Source organism: Stylophora pistillata, chromosome 14 (genome assembly GCF_964205215.1).
Source record: "Stylophora pistillata chromosome 14, jaStyPist1.2, whole genome shotgun sequence".
In the NCBI taxonomy this organism is placed as follows: Eukaryota; Metazoa; Cnidaria; class Anthozoa; order Scleractinia; family Pocilloporidae; genus Stylophora; species Stylophora pistillata.
In genome coordinates this window covers 5,970,487-5,984,738 of record NC_142532.1, presented here as the reverse complement: position 1 = coordinate 5,984,738, position 14,252 = coordinate 5,970,487, and the positions used below count along the sequence as shown (strand labels likewise).

Sequence of the window (14,252 nt, the reverse complement as noted above, 5' to 3'; positions counted from 1 at the left end):
CTGTGTCTCTTAAAAATAAAAAAAAAAACAAAAACAAAAACGGAACACGTAAAAGCATGAATAATCCGACTGAATAAGTGCAGTTCATTTGCGTTGATGTTTAATAGTGCTACAATGAAAAGTTACCAAATTTTCATTGTTTTCGTGTAACGCACCAGACTAAGAAACATCTTTTGCCTCTTAATTTTCCTATGTTCTTGTGCAATTGAGTGCCCTCGTGTGAACGCCTTGAGGGACTAGTCCCTGCTACCGGTCCCCTCGTGTAAACCCTTCAAAGACTTGTCGCCGGGACTAGTCGCACGGACTAATCGCAGGGACTAGTCCCCTCGTGTGTGCCGACCTTAAAATAATTTGTCCAACAAAGTCACGGTTGAGTGACTAGAAAACAATTTAGCCTGAAGTTTTGAAGTTTTTCATTGTAATTTCATTTTAACCATTTATATCCTCAGCAATCTTCGTTCATTCGTTGTTTATTTTTGCCTCCCAAGCGTTTTAGGTAATTTTGCACTTCGTTGGACTCAAAAGGAAGAAAGGAAGTTGTATCTTGCCTCCATAGCTGTCTGTGCTGCAAAATGAAAATATTTACATTTGTTGGGCGTGATTGATCGTTTCTATGTTTTGTACGGGGGGTGATTTAAAATGTTGAAAAAAAAACATTGGCGCTAAAGGAGAAGAATTGTCTGATTGTTTTGATGAAACAAAGTCACAGTTTGTTCATCTTCTGGAATACAGCCTAAGTTATTCAAATTCATCTGTTGCAATCCATTTTGACTTCGTCCTTGAAGAGATTTTCCTTTGGTAAGTGATCTCGTTAATATATCTATTCAAGCAGATGGCTAACCTGTCCTTAGCTGCCTGGCCTTTTTCGATGGCCATAGTTAAGGGACCAAACTCGAAGCACGTGCGCGTGAAGGACCGCCGTGCGGGAAAAGAAGAATACAAATCACTTTCCCCACCCCCCCCCCCCGTTGTATTTGCGAGCGTAAACTTTTCTGAGCGTAAACTTTTCTTATACTCTCATTTTTTTTCTTTCGCTTTAGACGTCAATTTGATAGCAAGTGGGCCGATTCATGGTCATCATCTCTAGAAAGGCAAAAAAAAAAATGATCAAAAATGAAACGAATTAGAAGATGCAAATATTGAACTTTTAAACATGTTCAAGCAAGAGCCATAATTGTTTCATTATGGCTCTTGGTTCAAGCTAGCTTGTGAACAGCCAGAATTTCCGATTTCCTCGAAAAATTCCGTCTGTGAATCAGCTCAACGGACCGTATTCTGAACCCCAGCGAACTACGCGATTATATATACTAGGTGCTGATTGGCTCTAATTAGTCTCCTTTCTTACACGAATTCTCATTTGACAATACATTACCGGAAGTTTTCTTGCTTGTCGCACTTTCCAAAATGGCCTCGGGTCCTCGTCAGTATGTAAGCTCTGCCAGTTATACTTCAAATGGCAAATCTTGACCCATCTGGACCTGTTACCATTAGATGTGGAACTTCATACAGGGATGATATGTTTGACTCCGAAAACGACGGGATTCTGTTATGGCCGTGGTCTTATAAGTATTTTTGGAGTTAACCTAACGCATGCCATGGGATCTGATTAAGATTCGAACATGATTGCCTTGTTTTACAAAGTTGGGTAAAAGGGTTACCTAATGATCAGTGTTCTTATACGGTGATTGTCTCTTTCAGATATCTGAGCTAAGTTTTTTAAACGTCTTGCAGTCTGAAAATTAGTAATGAGTACCGAAGACAAAAGCCGAAAATTGCGTTAAAAATAGTACAAGGTAAGTATTGAAAATCATTTCATTCAGTTAAACTAAAAATCCACTTTAAAAAAATTAAATACATTTGTTAAAATTGATAACTGTACGTACAGTGTATCAACTGACTACGACAGTTCAATGTAATTGATAAGGAAAACAAATGCTCAACTGGGTGCTTAATGGGTATCTGGTTCAAACAAATTTTACGTACATTGTTAGAATGCTCAACGTAAGGGAGGCAGACTAGTTGGTTATTCAGTTACAAGACACAGGGAAGACATTGAACTTGAGAATGCCGAGAAACAAATCTCTTTTAATGGCAAAGTGGATAGTTTGGACCTGAGAAGACTAGATCTCAATTCCAGACGGTGCTTTCGCCCTCTAACTCTAAGACGCGATTAATATGTAAATTCTCCTTTTCATTGCAATATCTTATCTTGCAAATAGGTTCTGAGAATAGACAAGGTCATCAGTTAGGTGGTGTTATTCTGATAGAACTAACTTTTTTTGTTTAAATTCTAAAGAAATGCAGGACAGTCGGTGGGGAGAATTTACTTTCTAATCGGCTGGTTGGCCATGCCTTTTTTCCAACTTTCAATCAATTAAGATTTATATGTGAATGTACATGTATTGTGAAGCAATTCCCCTTTAATTTACTTTGGAGATAATCGGTGAAAAAATCAGGTGATAGCTAAATGACATATCAACAAGTTTAAAGATATATACGTCAATTTAAATATTTTCTAAAAAACTAATTGAGAGCACTTGTGCATGACACAGAATTTTGAGGTTCCGTTTAATTGTGCTTGTTTTACTTTTTCTATAAATTCTGTTTGCTAATGTTTTCTTCAGATCACATTAGACCTTGGTACAGTTCTTTGCTGATAAGGGCTGTGTACTCTCAAAATTTCTGCTCTTCTTCTTATTCGATCATATCAAGTAGAGAGGCAGATTACTCGATAAAAAGTAAAACCCATCTTAGACTCGTTCAAGATCATTTTTCTGTGTGAAAAATTTTGCCTAAAACAATGGTTTAATTTGTTTTCGAATAGAATGATTTGTGGAATAACAGCACATTTATCTCAGTATGTATATTTTTTTAGCTGTCTTGCAAACGACTAGTATACGCCCATCTGGTGCTGTTACAATTCGATTCGCACCTTGCAAAGGAACGACAGTTTTGCCTGAAAAGCGACCGTCTAAGGAAAATTGCTGAACTCGGTCATTGCCAAAGTCACAAACAAGAAGATTACTGGAGCCGTCTATACACATGCCACAGGATGTGTTGAACTGTCCATCTTGATTCCCTTTTTTTCCAAATTTATACAAAAACGTTCCTGACGAATCAAATGCTTTTATGCAGTGATTGTCTCTCTCGGATACCAGGAAAATGTCTTTGTAAGGAATACAGCTGTGTGGTTTGCAGAGCCTCTCTGGACCACTGTCTCCTATTGTGAATGTAGTTTCGCCCTCTTGTGACATTACTTGAACTCTATTGTTAAGGAAGTCAGTGACAATAATACGTTCTGTATCGTCCAGACAAATACTACATGGATTCATAAAGTGTCCTTTCCGCTCACCTTTTTGTCCAAATGTTTTCAAAACAGAGCCTGTCTGGATATTTATGTGTTGTATTCTATTATTTAATCGATCTGCAATAAGAATTTCGTTGTCGTTTAAAAATGACACATCATTTGGATAGTTGAATTGCCCAAGATCTGTTCCTTTTTTTCCAATTTGTTTCATACAGTTTCCTTCCTTATCGAATACAAAAACACAGTGTCCGTGGTTATCTGCAACAACTATTTCGCCATGCTTGTTTACAGCTATTCCACTGGGTCCTTTGAACTCCTGCCCTGGGATGAACTTCAAATCCAACTCACCGACTACTACAAGTTCACGTTCTTTTACTTGCAAAGTGAACGGACAGGTCGGAAGCTTTTCGCCACTAATCTTCACTTCAGCACTGTAGGCGCCAGGCACTTTAGGTGTAAACTTCAACTTAAGATTTCCGTCTTCTTTTTCTTGAACGGTCATGTTTGTTACATCTTTGGCGGGTTCTATCCGCAATTCAACTTGATCGGCTTCAAGATCAGCCTTGTGACTAATCTCTCCTCCAGAGGTTTGTGGACATAACGTAAACTTTGCTTCTACACCAGCCTGAAAAGTGTGATCTAGTCTTTCCAGAGTTGAGTTGGCTGCTTTTGCTGGTTTCTCCGCGGGAGTTGAATAAATCCCAGTTTCAAGTCTTGGTGCGATACTGCGGTAAATTTGACAAATGTAGTCTGACCATGTTTTGGAACTTCAACTCCACGAAGGTCTTCAAATTTGTGCCTCAAAGTTGTCTTGGTCTGTATAATATCGAAGCCTGAGCTTCTCTCCACCAGATTCCCGGCAAACTCCGCTGCTTGCTTCATTTGTTTGACCAGAGATACGAGTTCTTGTTTAGCCGAGTTGATTCGCTCTATTCTCTTCCTACGCGTCATTTCTAGGGACTCTAACAACTGCTCTTCTTGTTGTCGCGTCTTTGTGATCAAGTGTTCAGCTGCCTCGGACACTTCTTGTTTAGCGATTGCGATAATCATTTCCACATCTTCAGATGTTTGTTCCAGTTTTCTAATCTCTGCCCTAAACAAGTTTTCCCTCTTCTTGATGGCCTCGACGTTCGACATGATGTATTCTTTATCCTGTTGCACTGCTTTTTCAATAACGTCGAACTCATGTCCTCGGTGGTGTTCAGCAAAGCAAACAGGACAAATACACGCTTCACAGGAAGAGCAGAAATAACTTATTCTTTTGTTCTTGTGTTGCGAGCAAAATGGCGGCTTCTGCAAGGCTTCGCGATCTTCCGTGTCAAGGAGACCTACCAAACTGTTATGGTAAAAGCTGGTGGGTAAACGGTCGAAGCGATTGTCTTTTGGTAAATCTATTTCTGCCTGACACTCGGGACATCGAAATTTTCCTTGTCTGTGGCTTTTTCTAGCATGTTCCTCCAAACACTGACAGCAAAAAGTGTGGAAGCACGATATTATTTTCGGGGCTGTGTAGGTATCGAGACAGATTGAGCACGTTACTTGTTTCTTGAGGTTTTCCAGAAGGTGTTCCATCACGTTCGCCTTGAAATACAGACTATTTAAACGACGGATACAAAGAGACGCTTGTGAAATTTTAGATGTGATTTTTGATTCCTAGAAAACAGAACAAAGTCCATGTCAGCTGAGTTTTTTGTAGCCAATCACATTAAAGCACTTAGTTGATTTTTTTTTGTGACGTCAAGTCGATTTGAAAGTAATTTTCTCATTTATGATAAATACACTCAGTCGGTTGCGCTGAGGCCTTTAGGCGACGCTTCTTTTAAATGAAAGCCATTTATTAACGGTATAGACTAAGACAAATATGAGATGCAAAAATAAATGAAAGCGAGTGGTCCAATTAGTCTTTACGTGACTCGTTTGGTCTCTGATCATGCATGCAGCGATTTGTTTTTTCGGTGCCTAGTTGAGACAAACGCCATACATGACAAGACAGCAGGTTAGGAGGTTATACTCTGGAATATTTAATTCCGTAGTACATTTGAACCCGGGAGTAAGAGTTGTTTTAGTTTTGTGATCTTCCCGGGGTAGGGGATCCTTGAAAATAACTGTTTTTAGGAAGTAACAGTTGTCTCAGAAACAAAAACGGAAGTAATGTAATGATTAGAGTCGGGTAAAGAATGGTCTATGAGTTTATTGTTTTAAAAGTGTTTCAAAGCCTTAAAACGGTTCATGGAAATTTTGACTGGCGAAGAACTCAATCATTTCCTCTAATGGTTACTTCTGCACAAGCTAACGCGGAAGTAGTCTGTCACGTTCGCAAACAACATTCTTTTTATGGTCTACTTTCACTCGGACGATCATACAAATCATACAACACAATCGATTCACAACAAGACAGCAGATCTGTCCTTTGCGGTTGGATTGTCCGTCCTAGTTTTAAAATCTCCATCGGTGTCCCGTTTGTGAAAATCAATTTTGCCTGTGGTTTTACATGAGGACAAAGGGTAGTTAAAAAAAAAATTTGAACAAACGGCCTGTGTTTCAGACTCCTAGAAAACAAAGCAAAGTCAGTGTGAACTCATATATTTTTGTCCTGTCAGTTTCCTTGCCTCAGTTGACCTTGTGGTAACGTGAAACTGTTCATCTACTGCGTTATTAAAGCGAATTTGTATTTGTCTAAAAGCTTTATATTCACAAAATCAGTTGTCGAAGTTCTATTGTTAATGAAAGGGGAAAGAATTCATAACCTGTAATAGAAAGAAAAACCTCAGGGCTTTATGACGAGCGCAAAACACCCTTCGCAATTTCTCTCCCTCTCCCCCTTCTTTTTTTCATCAACTTTCTGTTTTCTGTCAAATTCAATCGTTATTGTTGACGCTCGTGACCGACTAATTTTACAACCTTTAAGCAGCTTATGTACAAGCAACGCAACTTGGAAATATGCTTCAAGTTGTCATCACAGAATGTTTAAGATGTGCATTTAGTCCTGTAAACCCGTAACATTTTTGTTGGTAAGATTCTTGCTTAAGCAAATTTTTTTAGCAAAGGTCGACCTTGACAGGTTTTTTCCTAAGTCTCTATCTGTACAACACATAACAAAAAAAAAAAAAAAAAAAAAAATCAAAGAAGAAACAGTATGAGAACCCATCTGGACCTGTTGTCATAAGTGTTGGACTACTCCAGGAATATATGTAGTTTTGGTTCAGAAAGCAACCATCAACTTAGTTGCTGACAGAATTCTATTATTAAAATGGTCTCGAAAAAAATACTGGTTTGGACCTGTTCTAACACATGCTATGGGCCTGTTGAAGTGTCCACCTGGATTCCCTCGATTTTTCAGACTTAGTTCAGAAATTTCCTACATGATGAAATATCTCCCGGCATTGTATGCTTTGATTAGAAAATTCAGACAGACTGAAAATTAATTTAGTAATGAGTAGTTAAAGTTGCATATAATCAGTTGAAGTCAAGTGTTTAACGTATTTTTATTATCCAAACTTAAAAAAAAAGCCAAATAAATGAAGGATATATGTTACCTAGAATCACGAAGACTGTATGTACAGTGTCACACTGATGATCAAGTGATCATAAAACAAATCAGAAGAAAATCTCATTTAGCGCCAAAGTGGATGGATAGGAATTGGGAACTCTAGATCTCAATTTCATTGCCTACAGCCTTTAACTTCAATGGGCGTTGAACAAGATTCTTCGCCTTACAATTCCAATGTGTTGTCTTTCAAACCAGTTCTGAGAAAAGATAAGCTTATCGGCTTGTGGCTGCAGTATTATTTTGATGTAAGACCAAATTCTTGTGTCTAATTTACAAAGAAATGTGTGGCAGTAAGTGGGGAGAATTACTAATTAGATCTTGGGAGTCAAAGGTTGAAGCCACTTGGCCATGCCTTCTCTACAACTTTCAATCAAAGGATATTTCCAATACAAATAAGATTATCTGTGAAAAACAGGCGAAAACTACAAGTTTTATCACTGACTTAAAAAATTGTGATTCGTATATCTAAGAAGCATTTGTACCGGGAGCGTTTTTGCCACTTGGAGGAAGTTTCTGCTTGAAAAGAAAAAGAAATCAATGTGGTTTCCCAATTGAACGATTCATAGAATAGCAACAAAGTTACTTCAGTATGTATATTTTCTTAGTTGTCCTGGAAACGACTAGTATACGCCCATCTGGCGTTGTTACAACTCGATTTGCACCTTGTAAAGGAACGATGGTTTTACCTGTAAAGCAACCGTCTAAAGAAAATTGCTGAACTCTGTTATTGCTGTGATCACAAACAAGGAGATTATTGTAACCACCTAAACACATGCCACGAGGTTCGTTGAATTGACCATCTTGATTCCCTCGCCAAACTTGTACAAGAAAGTTCCTGACACATCAAATACTTTTATGCATTTATTCTGTTTTTCTGATACCAGGAAAATGTTTTTATAAGGAATACAGATGTATGGTTTGCCTAGTCTCTCTGGACCACTGTCTCCTATTGTGGATATAGTTTTGCCCTTTTTTGACAGAACTTGAAGTCTGTTGTTAAGGAATTCAGTGACAATGATACGTTCTGCATCGTTAAGGCAAATACTCAGTGGATTCTTAAAGTGTCCTTTTTTTTCACCTTTTTGTCCAAAGGTTTGCCTGTTTATAGCGATTCCGCTTCGTGTCTTGAACTCCTGCCCTTGGTTGAACTTTAGGTCCAATTCACCGACTACGACAAGTTCGCGTTCTTTTACTGCCAAAGTGAACGGACAGGTCGAAAGCGTTTCGCCATTAATCTTCACCTCAACGCTGTAAGCACCAGGGAGTTTAGGTGTAAACTTCAGCCTAAGATTGCCGTCTTTTCTTTCTTGAACGGTCACGTTGGTAACATCATTAGCGGGTTTTATCAGAAATTCAACTTGATCTTTAAGATCAGACTGGTTAATCGTCTCTCCTTCCTCTGATTTCGGGCATAACGTTAACTCTCCCTCTACGCAAGCCTGAAACGTTTGATTCAGGCCTTCAATGTGTGATCGATTTACGATTTTCGGAATGACCTCGATAACACCCATTGTAAAATCTTGTTGAGAAGTTGGGAAAAATTTAACGAATGTAGTCTGGTGATGCTTTGGGCATTCAACTCCTCGAAGCCCTTGAATTTTTTGCTTCAAATTTTCCTTGGTCTGCATAATATTAGTGCGTGAACCTCTTTCTACCAGATTTGCCGCAAACTCAGCTGCTTGGCGTATTTGTTTTACCAAGGATTCCGTTTCCTGTTTAGCCTCATTTATTCTCTCAAGTCTCGACACACGCGTTGTTTCTATGGATACAATCGCTTCTTGCTCGCGCTGTCGAATGTTTGCAATCATTTGTTCGGCTGTTTGCGAGACTTCTCGCTTAGCTGTTGTGAAATTTCTTTCAAGCTCAGAAATCCTTTCTTCGAACTTTTGGATGACTTCATAAAGTTCGGTTTCTCTTTCCTTGATCATCTTAGCGCCAGACTTGATGTTTTCTTTTTCTTGTGTTCTGCTATGTTGAGCAAAATGGCGTTGTGGTTTTGATGATCTGTGACTATGCAAATTTGGCAAATGCAAACTTGACACTTTGGGCCAAAGAATTTTGCCTCTTCTGTTTCATGAAACTGTTGTGAACGAAATGGATTTCGCTCCAGCAATGCGTCATAATCTTCAGCTTTTGAGTCTTTTACCGGCGTGACTTTTTGTCCCTTGAACATTGCACTCTTCATGTGATGCGAATTGAAACAATCAAGGCACATGGATATTTTGCAATCAAAGCAATTGTACATCTGAGGGTTGGTTTTTCTGCATTTGGAACAAGCAGTGCTACTTTCATCACTACTCTGTCGATCGTGGGCAAGTAAATTGAACAAATTTTTGTGGAAAACACTGTTGGGCAAACGGTCGAAGCGATTTCCTTCTGGTAAATTGACGGCTACCTGACACTCGGGGCATCTGAACTTTCCTTGTCTCTGGCTCACTCTTGCGTGTCTCTCTGAACATTCGCAACAAAGTCCGCGTCATCTAATCGTAACTGATCAAACAAATACTTTGGCTCATTTGACGTTTTAAACCCTTACAATGATTTGCCCAACAAAGTCACGGTTGAGTAACTAGGAAACAATTTGGCCTTAAGTTTTGAAGTTCTTTATTGTCATTTCATTAACCATTTATATCCTCAGTAATCTTCGTTCATTCGTAGTTTATTATTGCGTCCTAAGCGTTTTAGGTAAGTTTGCACTTCGTTGAACTCAAAAGGAAGAAAGGAAGTTGTATCTTTCCTCCATAGCTGTCTGTGATGCAAAGTGAAAATATTAAAATTTGCTGGGCATGATTGATTGTTTCTATATTTTGTGCTGGGGTGATTAAAAATGTTGAAAAAAAAAACAAAAAAAAAACAAAAAACATGGACGCTAAAGCAGAATAATTGTTTGATTGCTTTGAAGAAACAAGATCACAGTTTGTTCATCTCCAGGAATACAGCCTAAGTTATTCAAATTCATCAGTGGCAAACTGTTTTGATTTTTTCCTTGAAGAGTTTTTTTCTTTGGTAAGTCATCTCATTATTATATCTATTCAAGCAGATAGCTAGCCTGTTTTTAGCTGCCTGGCCTTATTCGACGGCCATAGTTGAGCGAAGAAACTCGAAGCACATGCGCGTGAAGGACCGCGGTGCGGGAGAAAAAGAATGCAAATCACTTCCCCTACCCCCACCCCCACCCCACCCGGTTGTTAGAAAGTTCAACTTAAGGGAGGCAGGCCAGTTGGTTGTTTACAAGGCACAGGGAAGAAATTGAACTTGAGAATCCCGAGAAACAGATCTCATTTACTGGCAGAGTGGATACCTTGGACCTGGGTAGACTAGATCTCAATTCCAATGCTTTCGCCTTTGAACTCCAAGACGCGATTAATATGTTAATTCTCCTTGTGATTCAAATATTTTATCTTACAAATTATGAGAATAGAAAAGCTCATCAGCTATAGGGAGTTGTTCTGATGTTACACTAACTTCTTTTGTTTAAATTGCAAAGAAATGTATGGCGGCCAATGGGGAGAATTACTAATTGGCTCTTGGGAGGTAAAGGGTGAAGTCACGTGGCCATGACTTCTGTACAGCTTCCAATCAAGTAATATTTCTATGCACATGTAATGTGAAGCAAATACCCTTTAATTTAGTTCGAAACCTCACTGGGTCAAGAAATTTGTGATTCAATTATATATATAAGAAGGATTTGTACAGGGGGTTTTGCCACATGTGACGAAGTTTTTGCTTTGAAAAAAAAAATCAATTCATTTTCTGAATTGAATCATTCGTAGAAAACATCACATTTACTTCAGTATGTATATTTTCCTAGCTGTCATGCAAGAGACTAGTATACGACCATCTGGTGCTGTAACAATTCGAATTGGACCTTGTAGAGGAACGACAGTTTTGCCTGTGAAGCGACCGTCTAAGGAAAATTGCTGAACTCTGTTATTGTTAAGGTCACATACAAGAAGATTATTTGAGCTGTCTAAACACATGCCGCTTAGTGTGTTGAACTGTCCGTTTTGATTTCCATTTTCGCCAAACTTGTACAACAAAGTTCCCGACGAATCAAATGCTTGTATGCTTTGAGTGTCTCTTTCAGTAACCAAGAAAATGCTTTTGTAAGCAATGCAACCGTGTGGTTTGCTGAGTCTCTCGGGACCTCTGTCTCCTATTGTGAAAATAGTTTCACCCTCTTTTGACATTACTTGAACTCTTTGATTTTTGCAGTCAGTGACAACGATACGTTCTTCGTCGTTAAGACAAATACTAAGTGGACACCAAAAGTGTCCTTTTTCCTCACCTTTTTGTCCAAAGATTTTCAAAACATAACCTGTGCGGATATCTATTTGTTGTATTCTATTATTTAATTGATCTACTATAAGAATTTCGTTGTCATTTAAAAATGACACTCCAGTTGGCTTTTTGAATTGTCCAGAATCTTTTCCTTCTTTTCCAATTTGTCTTAAACAATCCCCTTCTTTACTGAATACATAAACACAGTGTCCGAGATGATCTACAACAGCTATGTCACCTTGCCTATTTACAGCAATTCCATTTGGTTCCTTGAACTCCTGTCCTTGGTTGAGCTTCAAGTCTAATTTACCGACAACAACAAGTTCTCGTTCTTCCACCTGTAAGGGGAACGGAAAGTTCGAAAGTGTTTCGCCATTTATCTTCACTTCAATGCTGTAGGCGCCAGGCACTTTAGGTGTAAACCTCAGCCTAAGATTGCCGTCTTCTTTTTCTTGTATGGTCACGTTCGTTACATCCTCAGCAGGTTCTATCAGAAATTCAACTTGATCTTTTTGTTTAATCATCTCTCCTCCTGCTGTCTTGGGGCACAATGTCAATTCTGCCTCTACACCAGCTTGAAAAATTTTATCCAGTCCTTCAAGTTTTGATTGATTGGCAACTGTCGGGATGATCTTGATAACACCAAGTGTCAGGTCCTGTCGAGAATTCGGGAAAAATGTAACGAATGCAGTCTGGTGATGACTTTGAGCTTCAACTCCACGAAGCTCTTGAAACTTCTGCTTCAAAGTGTCCTTGTTCCGCATGATATCTGAGCTTGAGCCTCTATATACCAGATTCGCCGCAAACTTAGCTGCTTGGCCTATTTGTTTTACCAGGGATTCCACTTCCTGTTTAACCACGTATATCCTCTCGAGTCTCGACACGCGTGTTGTTTCCAGGGATACAATCACTTCTCGCTCGCGCTGTCGAATGTCTGTGATCATTTGTTTGGCTGCTTGCGAGACTTCTCGCTTGGCTGTTGCAACATTGGTTTCAAGCTCAGAAATCGTTTCTTCGAACTGCTTAATGACTCCACGAAGCTCAGTTTCTTTTTTTTCGATCATTTCAACGCCAGAAGTGATGTTTTGTTTTTCTTCGTGAGCTGCTTTGTCGAGCAAAACGGCGTTGTGGTTTTGATGATCCGTGACTATGCAAATTGGACAAATGCAAACTTGACACTGTGAGCAAAAAAATCTTGCTTTTTCTCTTCCGTGGAACTGTTGTGTACAAAATGGCTGTTGCTTCAGCAGTGCTTCGTAATCTTCTGCTTTAAAGTCTTCGATTGGCGTGACTTTATGCCCTTGAAAAGACCTTTTGAGTACTTCATGTGCGTTGAAACAATTAGGGCACATGAATCGTCCGCAATCGAAGCAATAGAACATTCGGCGGCTGGTTGTACTACATTGATAACAAGTAATATTACCTTCCTCGCCACTCTTTCGAACTGCGAGAAGACTCAACAAACTTTTGTGGAAAAAACTGTTGGGCAAACGGTCGAAGCGATTTCCTTCTGGTAAATCGATTTCTGCTTGACACTCGGGGCATCGATATTTTCTTTGTCTCTGGCTCACTCTTGCATGTCTCTCTAAACACTCACAGCAAAATGTGTGAAGACACGAAATAGTTTTAGGTTCGGTGTAAGTGTCGAGACAGATCGAGCAAGTTAATTGCGTCTTGAGATCTATCAAAAGAGACTCCATCTTCAAACCGAAACAAAGAAGACTCTTGGGAGACACCCAACGCAATGACTTGAATGCAGATATCAGCATTCAAACCATTACGTCAGGTTTTCCAGAAACAGAACAAAGTCCGTATCAACTGAGTTGCACTGACCAATCAAATTCTTGGCTTAGCTGGTCTTTCAATACTCTTAAAATATTTTTTAATTATTTATCAGTGTAACGGTTTGGCAGTTTTTTAGGATCCTCGTATACACTCTGCTTTAATCTTCCTCATCCCTAGCTGTCCTTGTTCATTCGTTGCTTTTATCACTTCAATGTTTTCCTATCTTCTCGAATCTTTTTTCCATAGAATCCTCAAGGTGAAGGTTATTTGTCGCGTCATGGAATGACTCCAAATCTCTTGACTTATATGCTCCTTTACGACAATCGTCCGCAGAGAAACCCTTACCTTCCCTCCGTAACTGTCTGTGTAGTAAATTAAAAATTGAAACATTTCCTGAAAATGGATAATTGTTTCTATTTTCGTTGGGAGGTTGATTGAAAAAGAAAAAAAGAAAAAACGGAAGCAGTGCGTGATGTTTGTTGCAAATTCCATGCGTGAAGAAACAAGGTCACGCATTTCTCATCCTCAGGAATTTAGCCGAAATTATTCAAGTTCCTTAACAGCAATTCGCTTTGATCTCTTCTTTTTAAAGTTTCTTTTTGGCGAGTCACTTCGTCAAGTTATTTTTTTTCAAGTTGGTAGGAAGTCTCTCCTTAGCTGTCTTGCCATTTTGATGTCGACGAAACGCGAAGCGAGCGAGCGTGCGTGATCGACCGCGTGTTTGAGAAAAAGAAAACAAATGACTACCCCCACCTCCTTGCACACGCCATCGTTTAATTTTGCGGCGAGGCTCCCATTTCCCTTGCGCCTCGGGCGGAGAATTTATATAAAGTAGAAGATCTGTCAAGGGTGTAGGAAAGAAAAATTCGCCTTTATCTCATTTTCGTTCCCAAATCTCCTTTATCAAAAACCAACATTTCAGTTCTTTGAGCTAGGCGATATGTCAAGAAAAATTGCGGTCTAATTTTTCCTTCACGCCACTAAAGAAAACCTTTGAAGGGAAAACCTGTCGAGGAAAACGTGAGAGTGAAACTGCCGCTTCATTTTACGTTTTGTCCAACCTAGCATATTCAACAATTTTAACCTGTTTTTTCGCTCAATTTACCAGTAAGTGAAAACAAACCGAACAATTACGACGCGTGGTTTGATTACATTCGTCTGATGGAAAGTGAGGCAGACCCCGATACAGTGAGAGAAGTTTACGAAAGAGTAATCGCCAATATTCCAACCGCCGAGGAGTAGCGTTTATGGAGACGTTACATTTACCTGTGGATCAACTATGCGCTGTCTGAAGAACTTCTGGCTAAGGTAAGTTCTATTTTTGCAGCT

At 39.2% G+C, this 14,252-nt stretch overlaps 1 protein-coding gene and 2 pseudogenes across 1 annotated transcript; all 3 read right to left on the bottom strand.

Moving 5' to 3' along the window:
* Window positions 1-1,948: 1,948 nt before the first annotated feature.
* Window positions 1,949-4,955, bottom strand: LOC148716242 (E3 ubiquitin-protein ligase TRIM45-like; annotated as a pseudogene).
* Window positions 4,956-6,773: 1,818 nt separating this feature from the next.
* On the bottom strand, window positions 6,774-9,321 carry LOC111332688 (E3 ubiquitin-protein ligase TRIM71-like; annotated as a pseudogene).
* Window positions 9,322-10,460: 1,139 nt separating this feature from the next.
* LOC111332714 (E3 ubiquitin-protein ligase TRIM45-like) lies at window positions 10,461-12,907 on the bottom strand. Its single transcript, XM_022938127.2, has one exon. It carries the CDS (start codon window positions 12,905-12,907, stop codon window positions 10,643-10,645), a length of 2,265 nt encoding a protein of 754 aa, XP_022793862.2. The 3' UTR covers window positions 10,461-10,642.
* Between the last annotated feature and the right edge of the window lie 1,345 nt (window positions 12,908-14,252).

What these genes read in the sequence shown, in the direction of transcription:
- LOC111332714 (XM_022938127.2), bottom strand. Translation starts at nt 12,907, where the DNA reads ATGCTGATATCTGCATTCAAGTCATTGCGTTGGGTGTCTCCCAAGAGT.